Raw genomic sequence first — 22523 nt, forward strand, 5'->3', positions numbered from 1 at the left:
CAGAACACATAATGAACTCTTAAAAATAAAATAAAAAATAATCCAATTTAAAAACCACTAGAAAATAGAATACATATGATTCAGCAAACCTACTTATGTGAAATAAACCAGTTACAAAAAGAGAAATACTATGATTTCACTTATAATGAAGTATCTAAAATAGTCAAACTCTGAGAAAGTAGAATGGCAGTTGCCAGAGATGCTGGGGGAGGGAGAAATGGGGAGTTGCTCAGTGGATATAGAGTTTCAGTTTTGCAAGTTCTAGAAATCAGTTGCATAGCACTGTGCACACTGTACAACACACTTAAAATGGTTAAGATGGTCAACTTTATGTTTTTATCATAATAAAAAAAGAATAACTGTGGATACAGTGATACTACTGATCCTCTCAAATGCATTATGCTATGTGAAGGAGACAGACTCAAGGGCTATCTACTGTATGATTCCATTTATAGAACATTCTAGAAAAGGTAAAACTACAGAGAGAAAATGAACCCGTGGTTTCCAGGTTTTAAGGTTAGGGTATGTTACACCATCAAGAGGTGTAAGGAAATTTTCTGGGATGATGGAACTGTTTCACATCCTGGTTGTGGTGATTTGGGTCATACAACTGATGCAATCTTTAAAACCTACGGAACTGCACAATAGAAAGGATGAAGAGTTGGTATATTGCACAATGGTGATACCATTAAGAGAAATAAAGAAGTGAGGCATCGACAGTTGGCAGGAAAGAACTTGACTTTGAACACAGTAAATTTGTGTTGCTGATGAAAACATCTCGTAAAAGAGATGCAAAGGTGACTGTTGATGGAAATGGTTGAAACTGTTGAGAGAGACTGACACCTTAAGACCAAAATCCTGGGGGACAGTTGTATGTAGGCTGTGAGAGAAGAAGGAGAAGCTGTCAAGGTAAAGAAAACACAGTCTAAAAGCAGGAGGAAAACAGGATGGTACAGTGGCCCTGAAAACAAAGGAGAAGGAAATTTCAAGAGCAGGACAGCTGACGATATTAAATGCGGCAGAATGATGAAGCAGGATGAGAAAGCCAGTTGGTTGAACAAAGAAGTCAGTACTGACTTCAGTGAAAGCACTTGTACTAAGCACAAACACTATGCAACACTGGATATGAGTAATTACATGTATAGAAGATACTTCAGTTGTTGGAAAGGCTTTCAAGAGTATTCAGATTTTAGCTGAACTGCATCTGGGCATTTGTGAGAAAGTACACCTTCCTACAAACAGGCAAGTTTTTGTCTGTAGGTCTCAACATAATACAGTTTATTACAGGTGCTTGGATATGTTCCATGTCAACATTCAAAAGACTGTGCTGGCCTAGAAATGAAAACTTTATGCAAATTTATAAATCCATCAATAACCATCAATAACCATCCAATCAATAACAATTTGTCAAAGCAGCATGGTATGGACTACTCAGGTTCACCCTTTATATAGTACAGTATAGAGTCTTTCAATGAGAGGGAGAAAGACATAGCACTTTGAATCTATAGAAGCCTGTGTAAATTTCCTAAGTATCTGAGTGACAGTTGCTTTACAAGAAGTGCTAAACTCTTGCTGTGCATGTGTATTTTTGTGGAGATAGTGGTGAGTGGTACAGACTATCAAAAAGCTCAGAATCCCAACTCTTGCCTTGAGCATCCAAAATTTCATCATACTTGTATTAATAACTTTGCTGAGATATGATTTATATGTCATAAAATTGGCCAACTGTACTTGTATAGTCAATGATGCTTAGTAAATTTATATAGTAGTGCAGCTATCATCACTATTCAGTTTCAGATCAATTCTAACATCCCAGAAACTTCCCTCATGCCTGTTGGTAGTCGATCTTTGCTCCCACTCTCAGCCCCAGGCAACCACTGATCTGTTTTCTGTCTCAGCTTTTTGCCCTTTTCTAGAAATTTCACATAAATGGAACTACTCAATGTGTAATAATTTTGAGTCTGCCTTCTTTCACCTAACATAATGTTTTTGAGGTTTATCCACATTGCAGCATGCGTCAGTGGTTCTTTCTCATTACTGAATACCATTATTCTGTTGTATAGATATACCACACTTTATATACCCATTTCCCAGTTGATGGACATCAAAATTGCTCCTGGTTTTGACTATTCACAATTGACTATTATGAATAACACTGCTGTGAGCATTCATGAGCAAGTCTCTGTGTGGGCATATGTTTTCATGTGCTTATTAGCTAGGTATTCATACATCTCCTTGGTAAAATGTTTATTCAAATCTTCTGCCTATTTTAAAAATGGGTTATTTTGCCTTCTTATTGAGTTCTAAGAGTTGGTTCTCCTTCCTACTACTACTACTACTACTACTAAGTCACTTCAGTCGTGTCCGACTTTGTGTGACCCCATGGACTGCAGCCTACCAGGCTTCTCCGTCCATGGGATTCTCCAGGCAAGAACACTGGGGTGGGTTGCCATTTCCTTCTCCAATGCATGAAAGTGGAAAGTGAAAGTGAAGTCGCTCAGTCATGTCTGACTCTTAGCGACCCCATGCACTGCAGCCTACCAGGCTCCTCCATCCATGGGATTTTCCAGGCAACAGTACTGGAGTGGGGTGCCATTGCCTTCTCCGTCTCCTTCCTAGTGGTAGTCAAGTCTAGATGAAATGTGTATGCTTTCAGGATGGGTTAAGTCTCCTTACCTGATGCCTTTACCTGTCACCATCACTAATGTTTTCTCAGCCTACCTCTCTAGCACCTTTTTATTTCCTCTTTTTCACAATCTTTCAGGATCAAAATCCAGGCAATAAGCTCTAGCATGGACTATCACATCCACTTACCAATCTTAACCACCCTGAAGTCCCATTCCTCCACTATGTCCTGTGATACATGTGTTCACTGAATACAGGCTCTCAGTCACCCTCAGCTTATTCTCTAATGACTCTTCCACTTCCTCAGGAACTGAAACTCTACTTTCACTTAAAGACCACAATGTCTTCAAAACTCTTACCAATAGAGGCCACACCTCTCTCTCTTGCTGACTCTCAGAGAGGAGGGTAGACAACTTCTCACCTCCCAAAGCCATACGCAGATCCCCATCCCGTGTTACATCTTAATAGTTGCCAATCCTTTCTCTTTTGCAATCTATGTCCTCCATTAATGCTATTTCCTTCCCACCTTGTTTGCTGATGTCACCAGTTAATGCTTTTCTTGTTATCGTCAAGGACTGAGGCATTGCTGTTTTCCTACCTCCACATATCATAGTCCTCTTGATTTATGAAAGGCAAATAGAATATTCCATTCAACACCCAGGCTCCTCCACACACTCTAGACCAAATCATTCAGGTTCCAAGACCCTTCTTGTGCTCTGAGTAGCAGGAGCCTCTGCTGACCATACCCCATTTCTTCTTGACACTTTCTCTTCCTCTGGGTCTCCCATCTCTCTGCTTTTCTCCTTCATGGCATGTATGTAGGTTCCTCTGAATAACTGTATTGGAGTCTCAAAAGCCTATTTCCAGCCATGACCTCTGCTATGGACTGAATTGTGCACCATCCTTTTCAAAATTCATATGTTGAAACTCTAACTCCCAGTGTGATGGCATTTAGATGTGGAGGCTTTGGGAGAAAATTAGGTTTATATGAGGTCATGAGGATGGGATTAGTGCCCTTACAAGAAGAGACCCACAGAGCTTACTCTTGCTCTCTCCCCAGCATAAGGCATAGTGAGAAGGTGACCATGTGCTTGCCTCGCCAGAATTTGACCACGCTGGAATCCCCATTTCCCACCTTCAGCCACCAGAACTGTGAAAAGTAAATGTCTGCTGTGTAAGCCACCCAGTGTATGTTGTTGATTAAGACAACCAAAGTGTTTGTACAAGCTGCAGATCCACACTTCCAGTTGCATGAAAGACACCTCTGTCTGTATGTCCTACTCCCAAGTCAAACTCAGCATGTGCAAGGCACGATTGCTATTTTTCCTCTTAAACTGGCTTTTGTGCCTCTATCTCACATAATTGTAATTGCACCAGTATATAACTTTGCTCAGCTATGCCTTCCATCAATTTCTTGCTAAATACTGTTGTTTCTACCTCTGAGATGCCTTCTCTTCCATCTTTTCTGTTTTTACAGTACCTATGTTATTTCATATTCTACCTCTCACTTTGTCTTCCTGTGTCTACTCCTCTCAAAACATTTTGCAGAATGAAGAAAGGCTATAGTGTAATCTGATTACATTTTAATGTTTCCACATGGCCAGAGAATAAATTCCAGACTCCCTAGTTTGCTTTCCAAGGATCTCTATGATCTACTATGAAAATATTTTTCTCAATTTATTCTCATAACTTCCCTCTGTGCCTTCTATTTTTACCAAATCACCACTGCTTATTGTTTGCTTAGAACTCTAAAGAAGTGTATACTTTCCTGCCCCTTTATCTCACCTGGATTGGCATTTTTTATTTCACCATCCATTCCATCATCCTTACTTTAAAGCCCATTTCAAGACTCACCTTCTCCACCAGGTGAAAGGGCAGTACGGTAGATTCGGCTGCCCAGGTGAGTGTCTTCCCCACCCTCAGAGCTCTGCTGCATGCCCTCAGATGCTTGTTCTGTGAGAGGAGGACGACCTTTACAGATAAAGGAGGGCTAGGCAAAGGGATAATGTCACTGCTAGACGTGCCTCAGAGACAGCTTCCAGGTTTCTCTAGGTAGAATTTTTCTGCCCTTGAGCTATGAGTGACTAGATTAATCCCAGTCTACTTTGTGTGAGTTAGTGATGAAATGGCTTCCATCTCCTGCTGAACAAAGCTCTTGGAGGGCAGGGCTTACACCCGGTTCCCAAGGACCTAACATGCTGTTCTGCTGGACATTTATTCTAACATTTTTTGAATAAATGAATGAATTTATGAGGCCATAGTATGGGTACCTGTTAGACAATCAAGCCCATTTTTACTTATTAAAAAAGCTGAAATTATGGTGTTGAAGATTTCTTTTTTAAAAAAATTAAGTTCCCATAAAATAAATATAAAAGTTGGCTATGAAAGTAAAGAGGAGGTTGAGGTGATGAATACATTACCACATCTGACTTGGTGGTAAATTTCTGAGTCTGCAGGCTTTCTAAAGCCATCCATTTCACTGGCAGTTTTGCACCTGTTTTGTTGTGTACGCTATAGTATTCCTTATCATACACGTCTCTGGCAAGACCAAAATCAGCAACCTTAACGGTGAATTTTTCATCCAGCCTACAGAAAAAACAAAAATTATTACCAGTGGCTAAAAGAGAATAATTTACAGTGATTCTGAATCTCTATTGATTAGAACAAGCAGCTTCAGTATTTGAAATCCATAATTTCTGCAGGAAGGGCTTCATCTGGCCTGTATTGACTAGCGCTAAATCACAATGGAATCCTTGAATAAAAATGCTTGACATTTACATTTCAAATTCAACAGGCCAAGGGAAGAGATTGTGAATGATGTGGCATAAGAAAATCTTTTTTGCTTTAATGTAGATCTGGAGAAGTAGTAAAATTGGCCACCCTCCCAGCTTTCTTTGGTTGCTAAATCGAGTATGCCAACTGACTACCCAAAGCAATCAGTAATTACCACTTGTCAACTTATTAGCAATACTTAGTTTTATGGGGGAGATATGACAGGGGACTGTTATTTCATTTTTTCCTTCTCAAAGGGCTAGGCTAGTACCTACAACTCTTTTTACCAGTGAGGTAATAGAGAAAACGGATACACAGTAAAGCATCTAGGAAAACAGGAGGGTTCCAGGAAAATCAATTCTTCTATCTGAGGCTATGTATCCTTTGTTTAAGATGGCTTTTATGTTGTCACACTGACCAAAACCAAGGTAGGAAATTAATAGCACAGTTCTTTCTTTCACACATACCATAAGTCATGAATCAGTGCTATGGAAGGGAAAGCACTGAATCAATTACCAACTGTTGACTGTTGTATTATACAGCCCAGGCAGCCAGACACAAATAAACCTCTTTGTATATTCATTCTCAAATACCATTTTTGGTAGGGTTTCTGCAGGCTGACTTCAAATCCACTCTTGGGAAGTTACAATATGTTGGTATTTGTGTTAGCAGCCCCTCTCCGTTTCACTGTAAAATGCTGCAGATCGAATTGTCCCTTCCAAACACTAATGCAGTGTGAAACCACAACACTGGGGGCTATGGGCGGGAAGGAAAAAGAAAAGCTAGGGCAACAACAGCTGTTTAAGACCCCCCTCGGGAGAATTCTTTTTAAATTCTGTTTGATAAAGCCAGAAAGCTCCACCTACATACCCAGTGCTTACACATCGATTTAGAACTGTGACGAAAATAAAGGACTTTTACGTGAGAAGAGAAAACATCCTCACTAGCCTTGAAGAGTGGGAAACAGGTTCCTCCCTGTCACTTATGGACTGCAGGCACAGAGATTCTTATACTTACATACAGTTTCTTGCAGCCAAGTCTCTGTGGACAAACTTTTTGCTTGCAAGATATTCCATGCCTTTGGCTACTTGAAGACCAAAGCCAATAAGATCTTTTACAGTTGGGTTCTGTAATCAAAGAGAATTGGAAACCCATAAACTAATAAGCATTTACTGTTCTAGCTATGGTCTTAGAATTCTGAAATATTGATAAGAATTACCTTATCAATTTCTTATCAACAGCAAAGAATTACCTATTTCAAATAATAACTTGTTTCCTGTTGATAATCATCATTTACTTAGTATCTGTTATTTGCAATATACCATGTTAGAGGTTTTTTATAAATTTTGGTTAATCCTTATACACTCACTTCTGCCCATTTTCCAGATGGGGAACTGGAGTTGTTTTAAAATGTGGAGTTTATTATTATTCAGGTAGGGTACAGCCAGCAGATGGGAACAAAGGCCATCAAAAAGACTGTTACTCACAATTCCCAAGAGGAGGCATGGCAGGTCATGCAAGGCCACACAGGGAAGCACCAGGGTTGGTTAGGAGGCAGAGGAAACAAGGGGAAAACATAAGCAAGAGCCTTTATGGTGATTTCTGTGGGAAGGAACGGGCGAGGCAGAGGAAGAAGCTTAGAATCAGCTGGTTTGAATAATTTCAGTGGGTCTGGGGTGTAAGAACTGTCCCTAGAAGTCTGGTACCTGGTCTTAAAGTGCTGAGGGCAGGTAGATGGTGGCCCAGGGTGTTGGCACCCTTTAAAGGAGGTGGTTGGGGTATGGGCTCTGGAGTGGTTGGTTTAGTGATGAAGGGCATGCTCTCCGAAGGTGAGCTGTTTAATACCTCTGGGAATTTGCCAGTCCTGTGGGAACTGGGGAAAGCAGTCCTTCCAGGGTCGGCAGGTCCCCAGAAATACATGGTTAATACAAGAAGCTTTGAGAGAAATAAATCACTTTAAATCTCTCAGATGGTAAGTTGTGGAGTTAGGATTTTAGCCTATATCTGTTAATACTCCAAAGCCTATATCTGTTAAGACTCCAAAGCTTAGTGAAATCAATCATATTAGAAGCCCTCCTACTGGTATTGAAGCAACAGTGGCCTGAACCCACACAGAAAACAGGAGATCTCATTCTCCATATGTTCAACCCACAAACTTGGATGGACAGCATAATGGCTTTAGTTAACTATAAGAACTGTATCTGAAGTCACCCAGATGTCACTGCGGTGCCTGGTCATCAGGAACGGGATAACTCTTCTTCAGCAGCCACAGTGAAGTTTGTGAGGTAAAGAGGCAGCCAGTGGGGACCCTGTAAGGAGGGCTACAGCCCCCCTTAATGCACCCAGCACGTAGAGAGGCCATTTCCTGTGTTTTTGGCCTCTCTTTAAGATATATCTGTTAGTGGTTGTAATAAGTACAGACTCCCTGGACTATAAAGGCAATGGTACTTTGTAAAGTAAATTCACCTTATTTGCAAAAATTCAGAGCTAGAGAGTATTCTCTTTTGACTGAATACAAAATATTTCTTTACCATCCTAAAGCTCATTTCTCTAAGAATCTGATCCCATGTTTATGAAGTTTTTTTGATCAAGAGTAAAACTACTCCATAACGTCTAAAGAGGTCTGTTCACAGAAGCCAAAAAGCAGCCTGGGGCCATCTGTGACTTCAGTTCTGGAGACTTCTTCTTCCCTCCCTACTCCTGGTCTAGCCATTGTTTGCTCAGCCTTTTTGGAACTAGCATAAATGTCACTAACAAAACTGTCATTTGGAAACATCTAAGAATCTCTTTTGTAACCCTGAACTCATTCACTCAGCAGATATCTCCTGAGAGTCTATGTACTTAACTTTATTTTGGTGTTGGAGCTATAGCAGTGAACAACATACTGTTAGGTAGGTAGACTAGGGAAAAGGAGTCCAAAATGGTGGTGGCCAAAAGACAAGGAAGGGCAAAGGAAGGTCCGAGGACCAGAGTGAAGACTTCAGGCAGAACAAACAGAACAAACAGCACTCCTGGCTGAGCCCAATTTGCATAGGGCAGGCCCAGGTGGAGGAAAAAACACATAAAAGGAGGAGCCAAAGCGCTTTCTCTCGGACTCTCTCTCCTGCGTGCATGCGCCCGCTCTCTCTCTCTCTCTTTCTCTCTCTCTCTTTCTCCCTCCCCATGCACTCCTCCACTCCCTTCTCTTCGAGTCTTGGATTCTCCTGCTATCTTCTAAATAAAATGGAGCTGTAACACTGATTTGCCTAAGAGCTGTAACATGGTTTGTCCAAGACCCGAGAGCTGTGATGCGCCGAGGGCTTTAATGTCCGTTGCTCCAAATCTTTGTTGTGACAAGACAAAGAACTGAGGAACATACACCTGCGTGACAATACAAACAAAATTACCTACCCTCTTGTGCTTGTACTCTAATAAGATAAGTGTGTATGTGTGTGTATATACACACACATATATACATATACACAGTTATCATTTATTTATTACCTAGTAGAGTACTGTTCAATAGAAATATGAGACAAGCCACATATGTAGTTAAAATTTTTCTAGTAGTCTCATTAAAGAATTAAAAAGAAACAAGCAAAAATTATTTTCAAAGTATGTTTTTCAACCCAAATATCCAAAATAATATCATTTTAACATGTAATTAGTATAAATAATTACTGATGAGATATTTTACCTTCTTTTTTTTATACTAAATATTGAAAACCTGGGATGTATTCTACACTTACAGCAAATCTCAATTTACACTAGTCACATTTCATGAATGGCTTATGGCCACAGTTTTGGACAATTCAGGCCTCAGTATATGAGGGTGTGATGGATAAAAACAAAGCAGCAGAAACGAGAAAGAAAGAAGGCATGAGAGTGTAGTGATCAGCTGCAATTTTAGACAAGTTGGGGAAGCTTTATTTTGAAGATGACATTAGGGCAGAAAGCTGAAATTAATAACCAAGTGAGATATGTGGATATTTTGGAGAAGAGTAGTCTAGGTGGAGAGACTAGGAAGTGCAAAGGTCCTGAGGTGGAAGAGTGGGCAGCAACTTTGAAGAATAGTGAGATTCATTCATAATTAATTTTAAATATATTTCCTTCTAAGGTTAAAACGGCCTTTAGGCTGAGGCTCATTCTGGCTCTACGTCTCCTGTGCAGTGCTTTTTGTGGTGTATAGTAGGCATTGAAAGATGTGTACCTGTCTGGGGGATGGCAGAGCACGGCTGCCTGCAGGGCAGATAAGAATCACCATCCCTGGAAACCCTTCTGTGTATCACTATCTTCCCACTAGGACAGAGGATTTTGAGAAACCAGAGAACTGAATGGGCCTCTGTCCATTTGAACGGTGTCAACGTTTCACATGGGTTTCTTTGGCTAAAAATTTTAAAAAGGTTCAAAATAGCACCTTTTGGAAGGCTGGCTGGCTTAAGGCTAGTTCATAAGTTAGTAAGCTTGGCAATATACTTACATGAGTCTCATTTCTAATGAAATTTCGAAGATCCCCGTGTTTCATGTATGGTAGGACCACCAGTGGAGACCCCTCACTTCGAAGGCAGATTCCCAAAAGTGAGAGAACATTGGGATGACTAAAATCTTTCATGATGATTCCCTCAGTCAGAAATTGGGAAACTTCTCCTATGTCAGTGATTCCTGAGAAAGCCAGCAGTGGAGACATTAACTTCATTACAGGGACAATGATTACTTCATCAGGTTCAGGGAGAGACAGCACAGAATATAAAGCCATTGGACTACATCTTGCCCTGATGCCTCATCCTCAGAGTGTTATTTTACAATACAGTTGAGTGAATGATGTCACCTGTGCTGCACTTTTGAGTCACCACCTGCCCTTGTTTTTGAAAGAGTCTAGCAAGGCATGGGTTGGCAAACTTTTCTGTAAAGGACAAGACAGTAAATATTTTTGGCTTTCTAAGCCACATGGTCTCTGTTGCAAATACACAACTCTTGCCATTGCAGTGCAAAAGCAGCCACTAATGGCTGATAACAGTGGCTGAGTCTTGATAAACTGTTTACAAAAACAGGCAGCAGGCCATAGTTTTCCAGTCCCTGGACTAAGAGGATTTGAAGACCAAATGTTGCCTATGCTATCTAAGTAGACTCTTTTGTTAGAGTAGTTTCCAAATAGAGAGCCCAAGGGCCTGATATTAGTCAGCACTAATGAAGAGTTAACATCCTTTAATTTATTAATCTGATTAGTATCAGTGTCAGTGATGATACTCTTTTACAAATGCAGTGCATCCAAGGCCTGGACATCCATCTGGACCAAATAGAGATCAACATACACCAGGGACAGAGAAAGATTTCTTGGCAATAGGACTTTTTACTACAACTGGCAGTAGTGCTCTTTATTGAGGCAAATCTATTGACAATTATACTTAATCCATCACAATTTGTAGTTAGATTTCATATAAATTGTTGCTTTAATTATCTTGTGGTTAGACTTCCAACAAAATGAACCATACAGAACACTGTTCAGCATGCAGATTTATGTTCAAAAAGGCTGAAATATTTCTGTTGATAATATATATTATAGGAAAACCTTTCACACATGCATTGAAAACATTAATTCCAATATAAATTTGTAATGTATCTTGTTAACATTTTTTTAGGCTGCCTCAAACTATGAGCAGAAACTTAGAAATGAGGGTAGAAAAGGCAAGCACATTGACTTGACATGTGAGGCCTGTCAGCAAAGGTGAAGCCAGGCAAACTCTACTATAAAGAGTACGGTGGGTTGTACAAGATAGTAACTCATGCCATAATTATGGCTCTGGGTCAGTAATAAAGTCTTAGTTTATGTTTGGAAGCATTCCATATTTCTTCTCTCTCTTTTTAAACAGGAAAAAATTTCAAACTAAGTTTAATAACACATATACATGGGAAGACCCAGGAAAACTGAGTAGCATTCCCTGCTTCTTAAAAAGAGTATGCATTACATTTTAAGCAGATTTTTCTCAATAGTAAATAATACTAAAAATATATATATTCTAGCATTAAAAGGGGGTAAGTATCACTTGCTAAGGAAGTTCATTTAATTAATGGATTATCTCATTCATCAAAAATGTGGATAAATGAGGTATTACCACATTTATAATTTTTTAATTTTCTGCTGTTTTCTCTTGTTTGACTTATTTCATTTTTTATCTTTTTGATGGAAGTTGTGGTTAAAGAAATAATTATAGTAATGCCTCTGGGTACAATGAGTCATTACTACTGTATGTGCCAAAATGCTTCCAATAGTTTCCATAAATGTCACTTGCAAAACAAATATTATAAGCCAAACATATTTAAATGATACTTAGGCTCATCCAAGAATCTCTTTCATTCTTACTTATGAGAGCTCTGAGGGATAATTTCTGAGGAAATATTTCAATAAGAATTTCGATCACACATTTTAGGATTAGATCCATCGTTCCAGCTAGTCACTGATTTTTCCACAAGGGAGAGTGTAAATCAACATTTTATTATGAACTGTTTATTAGTCTGCAGCCACAGAAGTGTACTCCACTGTTAAATAAAATACAACTTACTATTCAAGGATTTCACAGCACAGTGAATTTTCTTATCATCGTTGTCCAACAAAGTTCCATGATATACACACCCAAAATGTCCTACGTGATAGAGAGAACTTGGTTAGTGCTGCATTAGTTTTATTTGTTTAATATTATTTATTAAGCTCTTCATGATCGTCATTTCTTTTTTGTTTCCTACATGGCAAAAAAGTACATTGATTCTTATGCTTTTGATTAACAGTACCACTACTTGTGTGTGTTTGTAAAATATGTAGATATATTTTACCCAAAGATAAGAGCAATATGATTATTTAATACATGGTAAAATATTTAGGTGATGTAATTGTTATTAGAGGTTAAGATAATAAAGTATTCAATAACAGTGGAACCAGTGAAAACAGGAGTAACATCTGCCTCATACAAGGAACATTATTATTAAGGATCAAAAAATATCTTTTAAATATAAAAATAAAGTTTTATCCACATGAAGAACTACAATAAAATAAGGTCTCTATATTCCAATAAACGGAAATGAGATAAAAATGTCACCATTAGAAATAAGATGAGCATTATAGAATAAGGATTTCCCCCATTAGTCACTGGTTAATATGTAATCCAGGCTGGCAGAAACTGAAAGACCATGGCCTGAATGAAGCAAATTCACTCTGAGTCATTTCATCCAGTTCTCTCTGGTTTTAGCCACATCACTTTCCCAATGGTAGCCTTTCATCCAGTGGCAGTAATTTTCCCCAGAGGTGCCAAATGTCTGATAGCTGCGTAAGTCATTAAGAAATTCATCCAGCTGGCTAAGACTCCCCAAGTGCCTAGCATGTGAGTGCTGGGCATTAGTCTACCCTCTGGTAATGCAAAGATGAATAAATAAAACCTACACTCTTGAGGGCTCACATTCTCTTGGGGAAAGCATATAAATAAACAGTAGTATTCACAGAATCATTCATATTACTACTTTATAAGAGATATAACTGCCATTTTAGCACCTTTCATGATAAAAATACAAAATACTAATTTTAGAATATGTAGAATTAGAACATAATTAGTTTAGTCACACATTCTAAAACTGGTAGTTACTGAGATTTATAGACTGGTAAAAGAACTATGTATTACTCTGATGTGAAAGATGTCTGTTAACAGTGAGGCTGCTATTTGTGAAGGGGAGCATGCTAAGGACTAAAATCTGGAGTATATGACAGAGGAATGTGTTGATGCTATCACAGGAAAATGGGAAGGCCTAGTGAATGTCCCTTCAGCCTCCTCTGCATCATGCTGGCTGACGTCTGTGCTATCTCTTGCAGCACATACTGAATAAAAGGATCAGAAGCCATTTGGTATTAAAGGTAAAACCTTTTTAGAAAAAAAAGGGAACAGTGGAGTTCATTTCCTGGCTTCTGGTTGGTTTCTTTTCCTGCTCAATATTTCCTCCAGTACTGTATATGCTAGCTGTTATTGCTGCTCTGGCTGGCTTAATACAAATATTCATTCCTCTTTGTATAAAGAAATTGGAGTGCATTGTAGAGATGATGTATACTCTTCAGATCAAGGGAAGGCAATAAATTCCCTGTCTCTTGATGCTGTCCAGCAGTGTACAAACTGCTATAAACCAGGACTTCATAGAGTTAGTCAATATTCTCAGGGTAAAGAAAGACTGGAAGGAGATATGAGTGAAAATATTAGAATTTAATAGAATGATTTTTAGACAGAAGTAAAAGGCACTTTCAAGAAATTATAGTTGTCATTATGAAAAAGGTGAGGAAGGAATGTGATTCATTAGTAAGATGTCTGGGAGATTATCAAGTTGTCTCCATGCACAGGGGCAAATCCCTATGGATGTGATTTGCAGGGTTGTATTTCTGCAGAACAGAAATCAAGCACACTTGTTATCACTGCTCTGTCAGTTGCTTTCACTATTGTCTAATTCCTAATCTGCAAAGGCAGAAGATAAAATGCTTACTGGAAAATTGTGTTTAACAAAAAGCTGAGTGGAAATACTTACCTCTTCCTATGACTTCATTGAAATGTACAATCAGACTGCTCGGCCCAATTACTACGTGCTGAACTGCCTGGACCAGCTCTGGATTTAGAGCACTGAGGTCGATGTGGACGGTATTTTGCAGTAATGGACTGGATATATCAGAGTCCCCACTTGTTAAGATGGGGGATAGATCTGTCAGAGGATACTGCACTTGTCTGCATGACCCATTCTGAGATGCATTAGGAAACTGGTCTGCAAGATTAAGCAAAATTATTAGAGACAGTAGCAAAACCTCAATTAGTGGGGACTGCAACAGAAGAAGCAAACTGAATTAATAACAAAATCAAAATTTAAATTTAAATGTAAAGAAATAATTATTGTATCACTACATAAGGCTAGGAAAAACCTTTACAAAGGAATTGATCTAATAAAATAGTAAATTGGGAAAAGATATGGGTATGTGTGTATGTGTTTATAAAAAACATTTATTGATTTTCTTACATTAAGGAGTAACTTTGAAAGTTGGTTTTTTCCTTTTCATTTCCTTAGACATTTTCTTTTATATAGCAAAAGTCAAGCTTGAGGGTTGTTTTTTAATATTCATATACTCATAAGAATGAAAAGTGGCAAAAGTAGTCAAGCAACTGCCTTGTCCCACAAAAATTCAACTGAACTATAAGAAAAGGAAAAAAGAAGCCTTTTGAGAGACTACTGTTTATTAATGGAATTAATTAGTATTGCTCAAAATGTATGTGGATTCCTGGTCAAAGAAAAATATGTATAATGAAATATATACCTTTCTCTCTCTCTCCCTCTCTCTCTTTCCTCTCTCTCTCTCTATATATATATACACACACACACACATACATACAAACAACCAGACATATGTAATGGTTAAACTTTTAGAAATGAAAACTTTCCACATTGGTAAGTTTTCCATCCTGTGGTGGCGGCAGCAGATCTAGTATTATCCTTGTTTAGAGGGAGCAGCAAAGGACTGGGTTGGTGTGCCATCCTCACTGCTTAGAGGGCACTTGGAAAGGGATCAGATCAACATTCCTTGTAAGTTGATCTTTATAATGAGTCTCAGGCAAGGTTCCCTTTTACTAGGTAGGAAATTGTGGGGCTGAGAGCACATTTCTTAATGTCAAATAGGGCAGAGAAGGCAACAGTTGCTTTGCCCTTTCCAATGGGAATCCATATATGTCAAGGAGAGGGTGTTATACTGGAAGCAACTGACTTGAAGATAAACTAGGTTGGGTATTGAAATGTATTAGTATATAACACACAGAGAAGGGAGGCCTATGTGGGGGGAGGGTCCTCATTAGCATCAAAAGAAAATATTGTTTGCTTGCAAATGATCAGGAAAATCAGAACTTAAGAGAGCGGCATAAAAAGAAAGTTGATGCTACCTCTGATTATTCTTAAACCCACTTAATTATGTTTAGTGTTTGCCACAATGGACAGTTTGGTTACTACATCAATTTGGCCAGAGCAGTAAACTCAGCAGTGGTTCCAGAAGAGCTTTGGGATCACCTGTAGTTATGAAAATTGTAAGTTATAGTAATCATTAGCTAGAAATGAGACAGATGCATTCTTCATCCTTCTTTAAAGGATGTAGAACATTAGGGGAGTGCTTGAGATGTTGGATGGGTGAGGGATGGAAGGAGCCTAGCTGGGTGTCTGTTGCTTTAATCCCAGAGTCAGGGTTTTCAAACCTTTCCTGGGGGGAAATGCAGATGAGCCAGATGATGGAAACTATAAACTCAGTTCCTCTGCCTTCACTTCTCAAACTTTTGCACCTAAAGATTAGGGTTCTAAATTCTCAGAGGTGCAGAGATGGAGGGAAATCCTTGATGAGGCACAAGAAAAAGTTCTCTGGCACAGAAATTGTACTGACCTTTCCGTTAAGTTCAAACATGTGCACAAACCATCAGTGTGATTCTGGTTTGACACACAGTGTATTCTAAGTCTGCAGAAAAGACTCATAAAGAGGCTGTCCCCACCACACACACACAGAGAAGCTCTCTAAGTGCCTCTTTCTTAGGTACTGGCTGTGCATTTCCTCATTCTTCTCTGGGTAACCTTCTTTTGCCTATTTTACTTTTCCATGTCTCCAAGGAGTAGGTTCACTGTAGGAAAGAGGATGAAACTCAAGTTCCTTAGCAATGATGACAGAGGTCTGGTGAGCAAAGAGGCTGAAGGAAAATTAAATATACTTCTTCAAAACAGTCACTTGTTAATTTTAAAGATCTCAAACTTGAGCCATTAAATGTGAATAAAAAATAATAAATAGGTCTACATTTCAAAACTATAAACTGGATTTGATTTTCCCATGTTGTTAAGGGCCTGGATTCTTAAAGGTGAATGGAGTCATGTGGGAAAAGACATTAATGGTGTCTGTAGAACTAACATAAACTTGAAAAAGTAAGAGGCAGTAAGTGTTGAAAAAATTAAAATGTTAAGTGCCTCACTGCTCTTGTACTTGTTTTGATGAGCAACTTCTAAGTTCTGCAGTATCTTCAACGATCTGTGACTCATTTTATTTGTCCAGTGGTAAATATTCAACCAGGAAAATGCTTGTACTTGACTCACGTCCTGTAACTTCTAAAGATAATGGAGCAGATACAATACAGACATTCTGCTTTTACCAGGAGAGTTTAAATAAAACAATGTGAAATACTGTGGTTAATCTGACAATTATTAGGCCTAACATTAACTCTCCTTTTTAAACAGCATAACTGAAGGTTCCTGGTGGCTCAGATGGTGAAGCAGGAGACCTGGGTTTGATCCCTGGGAAGATCCCTGGAGAAGGAAATGGCAACCCACTCCAATATTCTTGCCTGAGAAATCCCATGGACAGAGGGGTCTGGCAGGCTATAGCTCATAGGGTCACAAAGGGTCAGACATGACTGAGCAACTAAGCACACACTGGTTAAGACTCAAAATATATTCAAGTCCTGGGATGCTGTGGATAAAAGACTGGGTGCTAACAGTTCATTGAGACTCCTTCAAAGGAGTGCTAAAGGTATAATTTAAATGTCTAAGGATTAGCAGGTAAAAAAAAAAAATATAGCAGTACCAACTTCTGTTTCAATAAATATGTCTTGTATCTTAACTCTTCCTGGGTTGTTAAAGAGAGCTTCACAGTTTCTTAGCATTGCACTGAGATGATAAACAGCTTACCTTTGCTCAAATGATTTTTAAAATGAACTTTTTTGTGAGAATAGAGCTTAAAGACTCTAAAAAAATCTCATATATGAGTTCATTTAAAAATAAGAGTCATGTAACTTTTTGTCAAATTAAATACTTCTTTGGCCAAAGAAGAGGTGACTACTTCTTTTATATTTTTATAAAAATATAAAGGCAAAAACAAAAATAAACAACACTGCCACAACCCACTGAGGTGTATGTATAGGTATTTTTCAGAAAAATAAACTGAAGTATACCTTCTGGAAAAGTAGCTCGGTAGTCTACAGATTCATTGGAAACCATTTCTGTAGTTGGGCTTACACTTCGGGCACTGACAAGCCTATCCAAATGTGGAGTGTGTACTCTTGCATCATAGCGAACTAATTCACTGCCCAGATCTTAAAAGAGAGAGAAAGACCTCGTTAAAGACTTGGCTATTATGGGTCCAAGTAGACTTTGATCCGGTGACCAGAACTCATGGCTTTTATGGATTGCATAAGACCACACACATGAATCTATGACAATTTTAAACTGTAATGATTGTATTGTTAAGGCAACGCCTTTAAAACAGACAATAAAAAAAATTATGCACCTTTAATTTGCTTCCTTTTTTTCAGCCACAGGAAAAGCCCGAGTAACAGTAAGAGTATTATTGATATTGAGACAACACCAACAATCAATCCTGTGAAATTCTGATCTGGTTGAACTATCACTTTTCCAAGAACAGTTGAAGAAATTGCTTGCTTCCACTACAAATGACAAATAAAAGTCAGAAATTAACCATGATATGTACAAAATACACTTCACAGTTGAATTATAATCTCTCTAGGCTCAAAATAATACCTGGTTATTACTGTTCTAGAAGTGGAATAATTGCCTCCAGAGTATTAAGACATTCTTAAATTCTTGTTCAGTGTTCAAATAATTAGGGGCTACTAATCACTAAAATACTTACATGATGCCTAGCTGTTTGTGCTTATAACTAGGTACTAGGAATAAAAAGATAAAAATCAGTCTCTGACCACGAGGAACTAAAGTGTGAAAGGGACACAAACACAAAAGTAAATGATTAAAAAAAATAAAATAAATGGTTATAGTTCACAATGATATGTACTGTAGAAGCATGAACATATTGTAAGAAGCAGAGACAACAGAACATTAATTCTGTCCTAGAGGATAGGGTAGAGGGCACAGGAGACTCCCCATAAGAACTGAATAATTATGTTATTATTATGGGATAATAAAATCTCAGGGTAGTTTTATTTGCTTTGTTTTGATACACAGAAGAAGTTTTTGATGCTCCTTCCAGCTCTAACATGGTACGATTTTTTGGATTTATGGTCCATTTGAACTCCAAACTCTGATCTCATGATTTAGCTTTTTATTTTTAAATTTTTTATATGTTCCCATTTCATAACTGTTTGAAAACTTCAGGAACCCTTTAAAAATCACATATATTTGGATAAACAAAATGTGGTATATCTACACAGTGGAATATTACTCAGCCTTTTAAAGGAATGAAGATAGCTGTTTATATGAAAAAGGTTACTATAAAATAGTTTCTTACTTCACTTCATCCAGTGCATACACATTCTTTTATTTATGGGACTATGCATTTGAGAGCACTGTGGCTGGCAGTACTGTGTTGGCTCTGGCCTCCTAGGGTGGTGAGAGATGGGAAAAGACACCACTGAATGTGTCCTCATCCCTCCTGAGGATTACAGCAAATTTCAGCAAGAGTGTGGCATGATGGAGAAGAGTGTAGCCAGCAAGGACTTTTGAGACCTACCTTTTGAAGCTTGGGAAGGAGACAGTGCAACAAAAACATCACTATTTCTAAAATAACAATTAAGAATCAAGCTGAACTGATGAGCTAAAGCCTACACACAAATGAGCTTTAATGATTTATTTTAAGTCTGCAAGTGACATAATTACACTGGCATCTTTATTTACATCATGAGAGGAAAGCAGGAATCCCACCTCTATATTTAGTTCGCTGTTCAATTTCAGCAGGTCACTGGGGACCGTACATAAAACAGCTTCAGAGTGTGAGTGTATATTTTCACAGCTCTTATTTCCAACTTTTAACACCTCCCCTTTAACTGCTTCAGGGTCAATATCATTTCCCTAGAAGGAAAAAAAAAAAAAAAAAAAAAGGAGCTTGTTAACACTTCACAATTTTGAAGGAATGCAAACAATTATGAAGGAATATAAATATACTGCAAACACAGTATATTTATGAAGGCACATGATTATCTGACACTCATTTTCATGGGGATTTGGATGGTTGAAATAGAGAGTGACCATTTCAGGGTACTAATTAGTCAGGAATCATAGGATCTAGCTTTTCCATCAAATTGGATTTTAGAGAAAAGGAGAGCGTCTTGACTCACACCCTTACGTCAAATGATGTCTTTTTCATAATCAACTTATTAATGTTTTCAGGGAGTACTGATGGTTGGCAAAAGGGAAATAATTTAGAGATTTAGTTTGAGCTGCCTAATGCAGAGACACTTAGCTCTGGCTTCACTTTTAGAATCACACTGAGGGCTTTATATAAAATACTGATGCCCAGGTCCCATCTCCAGAGATTCTGATGTATGGATCTAAAAGTCAATGTATTTCTTTGGTGTTTGAGTTGGGCAGTTTCTTTTCATTCTTCTTGACCATTGAATCCTATACAAAACGAATCCATTTTTAAAGACATTCTTGTAAGATGCCATAAGACCCTCATTATGATGAGAGCATGATTATATTATTTTGAACAATTGTATAGTTACATGAGGACATTAAAAACATTATTCAATTTGACATATTTAGTTAAATGAAGTCACCATTATGCATTTAAAATATCACTGTTTTGTTTAAGAAACCAATAATTACCCTTGGGAAAGAAATGAAAACAGAGGTCCAATTTCTCATATGAAGACTTAATGAGTATGGTTACAGTATTTATTAAAAAGCCATTAGTCAGAGGAGAAAGATATCAAAACATAATTGTATTTTTCTGAGGGACAAAGAGCAGCCAGTAACAACTACAGTACTGCTACCTTGTTTCCACTTTATTTTACATGATCTTTAATACCTGACAAACTAGTCTTACATTGCCTCATATAGATCTCGATAGAGTGCTAGGTAAGATATCCTGGGAAAAGAAGTTAGAAGAAAATTCTTCTTTCTAACATGAATTTGGAGTTTAAAAAAAAATGGATATAGACAAACTCTATCCTTACGATACTTCCAGAGGCAGTATGCGTACTCCATTGAACCAGGTCAGCCACACAGGGCAAGTCCATGCAGAAGCACATAAATCTAACAGGTCACCTTGCGGCTTCAAATGACAACTTGTTGGTTAGGACTGAGGAGGATAGCCCTGGACCACATATTGGAGGGAATTCAGGAAATGACAAAGGAAAGAGATTAAAGAGCTGGAGGGCTTGATTTATGAGGGAATGACTAAAACGTGTCTTGCCAGCTTAGATAATGATGGAGGCTGGGGGAAGGGATGAACATACTGCATCTACATTTCCAGTACTCCTTTTAGGCTCAGGGTTGCCTAGGATGTTGCATAAAAGCATCTCCAAAACAAAAACAGATGACAAAGCTGAACAACAAAACTTTCTCATTTGTGCTTCCTAAGAAATGCACAATGATTAGTTTCTTATGTTAGAAATTACTATCAGCTTTGTATGTATAGTGATTATTTTAAAAGTCTACAATCCAAGATATAAAAAATGTGATACTGGAAGTCTACTACTATATAACAGAGGGGATTGAATCAGGAGAAAAAAAAGAAGGTATAGGCTAGTTTTTGTCATTTAAAAAAAACATAGCTTTATCAAGCTGTGGAAAAAAATGTATATGTTTAGAAATTTTATTTACTTTTTATTATTTAATATTAACTATTATTAAATAGTATAATATAAATAATAGAACAAAGTTGGATTAGTTGACCTTTCAGTCATTATATATAAGGTTTTTTTGTTTTTATTTATTTATTTGGCTGTGCCAGTCTTAGTTCTGGCATGCAACATCTTTAGTTGTGGCATTCAAACTCTTAAGAGGTAGCACATGGGATCTAGTTCCCTGATCAGGGATTGAACCTAGGCCTTCTGCATTGGGAATGTAAAGTCTTAGCCACTGGAACACCAGGAAAGTCCAACAGGTTTTTAAATAAAGCAATACAAAAGGAGATTTCTGGTCTTCAACCCCTTACATATATAGAGCAATCTAGAGTTGTAATTATCTCATTTTATCCTGTAAAGACGCTTTCCTGAGGTAGAGATTATTGTCATTACTGCTTTACACATTGAGAACTAAGGTTCAAGAAGAGACTTGGTCTTGAAGCAAATCAATTCCATTTGATACAAAATTAGGCTTCCCCGGTGGCCCTGTGGTAAAGAATCAGCCTGCACTGCAGGGGCTGCAGGAGATGCGGGTTTGATCCCTGGGTCAGGAAGATCCCCTGGAGAAAGAAATGGCAACCCATTCCAGTATTCTTGCCTGGAGAATCCCGTGGACAGAGGAGCCTGGTGGGCTACAGTCCATAGGGTCGCAAAGAGTCAGACACCACTGAGGTAAGTGCATGGATGCACTACTTACCATCTACTTCTGTATGACAAAACGCTAGTTACTGAGAATATAATGATGAGTAAGAGTTGCTTTTTCTCACTGCAATGTTAAAATGAATACATTTTTAAAGTGAAAAAACTATTACTCCCAGTGTGTCATATTAGTATGTCTCTTGCCCTTTCCTCTGCAACTCTGGCCAGGTATGACATGTTTTTACCTAGGACTCAGGACTGGGAACCCATGTCTGAGCTGGTTAAAGAACAAAGTAGATAGGAGTAGAAGCAGGACTTGAAAAATAATATCATTACACAAGGGATCCTACAAGTTTTCACGTGTCCAGGTGGTCACAATATTGAGTCTGGGCAAGTCAGCTAAGGCCATGTGGGGGGATGGCAGTAGGACTCAGCCATGGCTCAGGGAGGCTGGCAGCAGAAAAATCAGTGAGATGGTGGTCGAGGGACATTTACACTTTACTGAGAGAATATGAGCCTCCTCAGCTTGGGAACTAGGGCAAAGAACCTTGATGGGAAGCTTCAAAACTAAGTGTGTAGGACATTAACAGGCATTTGGGGAGAAAAGTTCCCAGGTCATTTGAGAAAAACTGGGGGAACCAAAATTAAACTGGCTTCTTCACTGGCTACCTGGGTCAGTAGGATACCACAGGTGCTGTCTATAAGCCCTGCAATATGGCTTCCCCTACCCCAGAATGCATATTAAAGTGCATAGCACAAAGAAAAACAGTTGACCCCTGAATAACATGGGGGTTAGGGGTACTGATCCCTGTGTATTTGAAAATCCACATATAATTTCACAGTCAGCCTTCTGATTCTGAGGTTCTGAAACCATGGATT

General features: G+C 38.3%; 1 protein-coding gene across 4 annotated transcripts in view; it reads right to left on the minus strand.

Moving 5' to 3' along the window:
- The window catches only part of MET (MET proto-oncogene, receptor tyrosine kinase), a 116315-nt gene that overhangs the window by 6469 nt on the left and 87323 nt on the right, over positions 1–22523 (minus strand). For 2 of the 4 annotated variants that reach the window (XM_006069688.3, XM_025291149.2), the window contains 8 exons: positions 19081–19227; positions 17693–17849; positions 17358–17498; positions 13930–14160; positions 11937–12017; positions 9857–10038; positions 6415–6524; positions 5046–5211 (listed from right to left, as the gene is read on the minus strand). In XM_006069688.3, the coding sequence (XP_006069750.1) occupies positions 5046–5211; positions 6415–6524; positions 9857–10038; positions 11937–12017; positions 13930–14160; positions 17358–17498; positions 17693–17849; positions 19081–19227 (1215 nt within the window). Of the gene's footprint in view, positions 1–5045; positions 5212–6414; positions 6525–9856; positions 10039–11936; positions 12018–13929; positions 14161–17357; positions 17499–17692; positions 17850–19080; positions 19228–22523 lie in introns of those variants that run through there. The other 2 variants (XM_006069689.3, XM_044946635.1) reach the window with 2 other exon arrangements.

Source organism: Bubalus bubalis, chromosome 8 (assembly GCF_019923935.1).
Source record: "Bubalus bubalis isolate 160015118507 breed Murrah chromosome 8, NDDB_SH_1, whole genome shotgun sequence".
Taxonomy (NCBI): domain Eukaryota; kingdom Metazoa; phylum Chordata; class Mammalia; order Artiodactyla; family Bovidae; genus Bubalus; species Bubalus bubalis.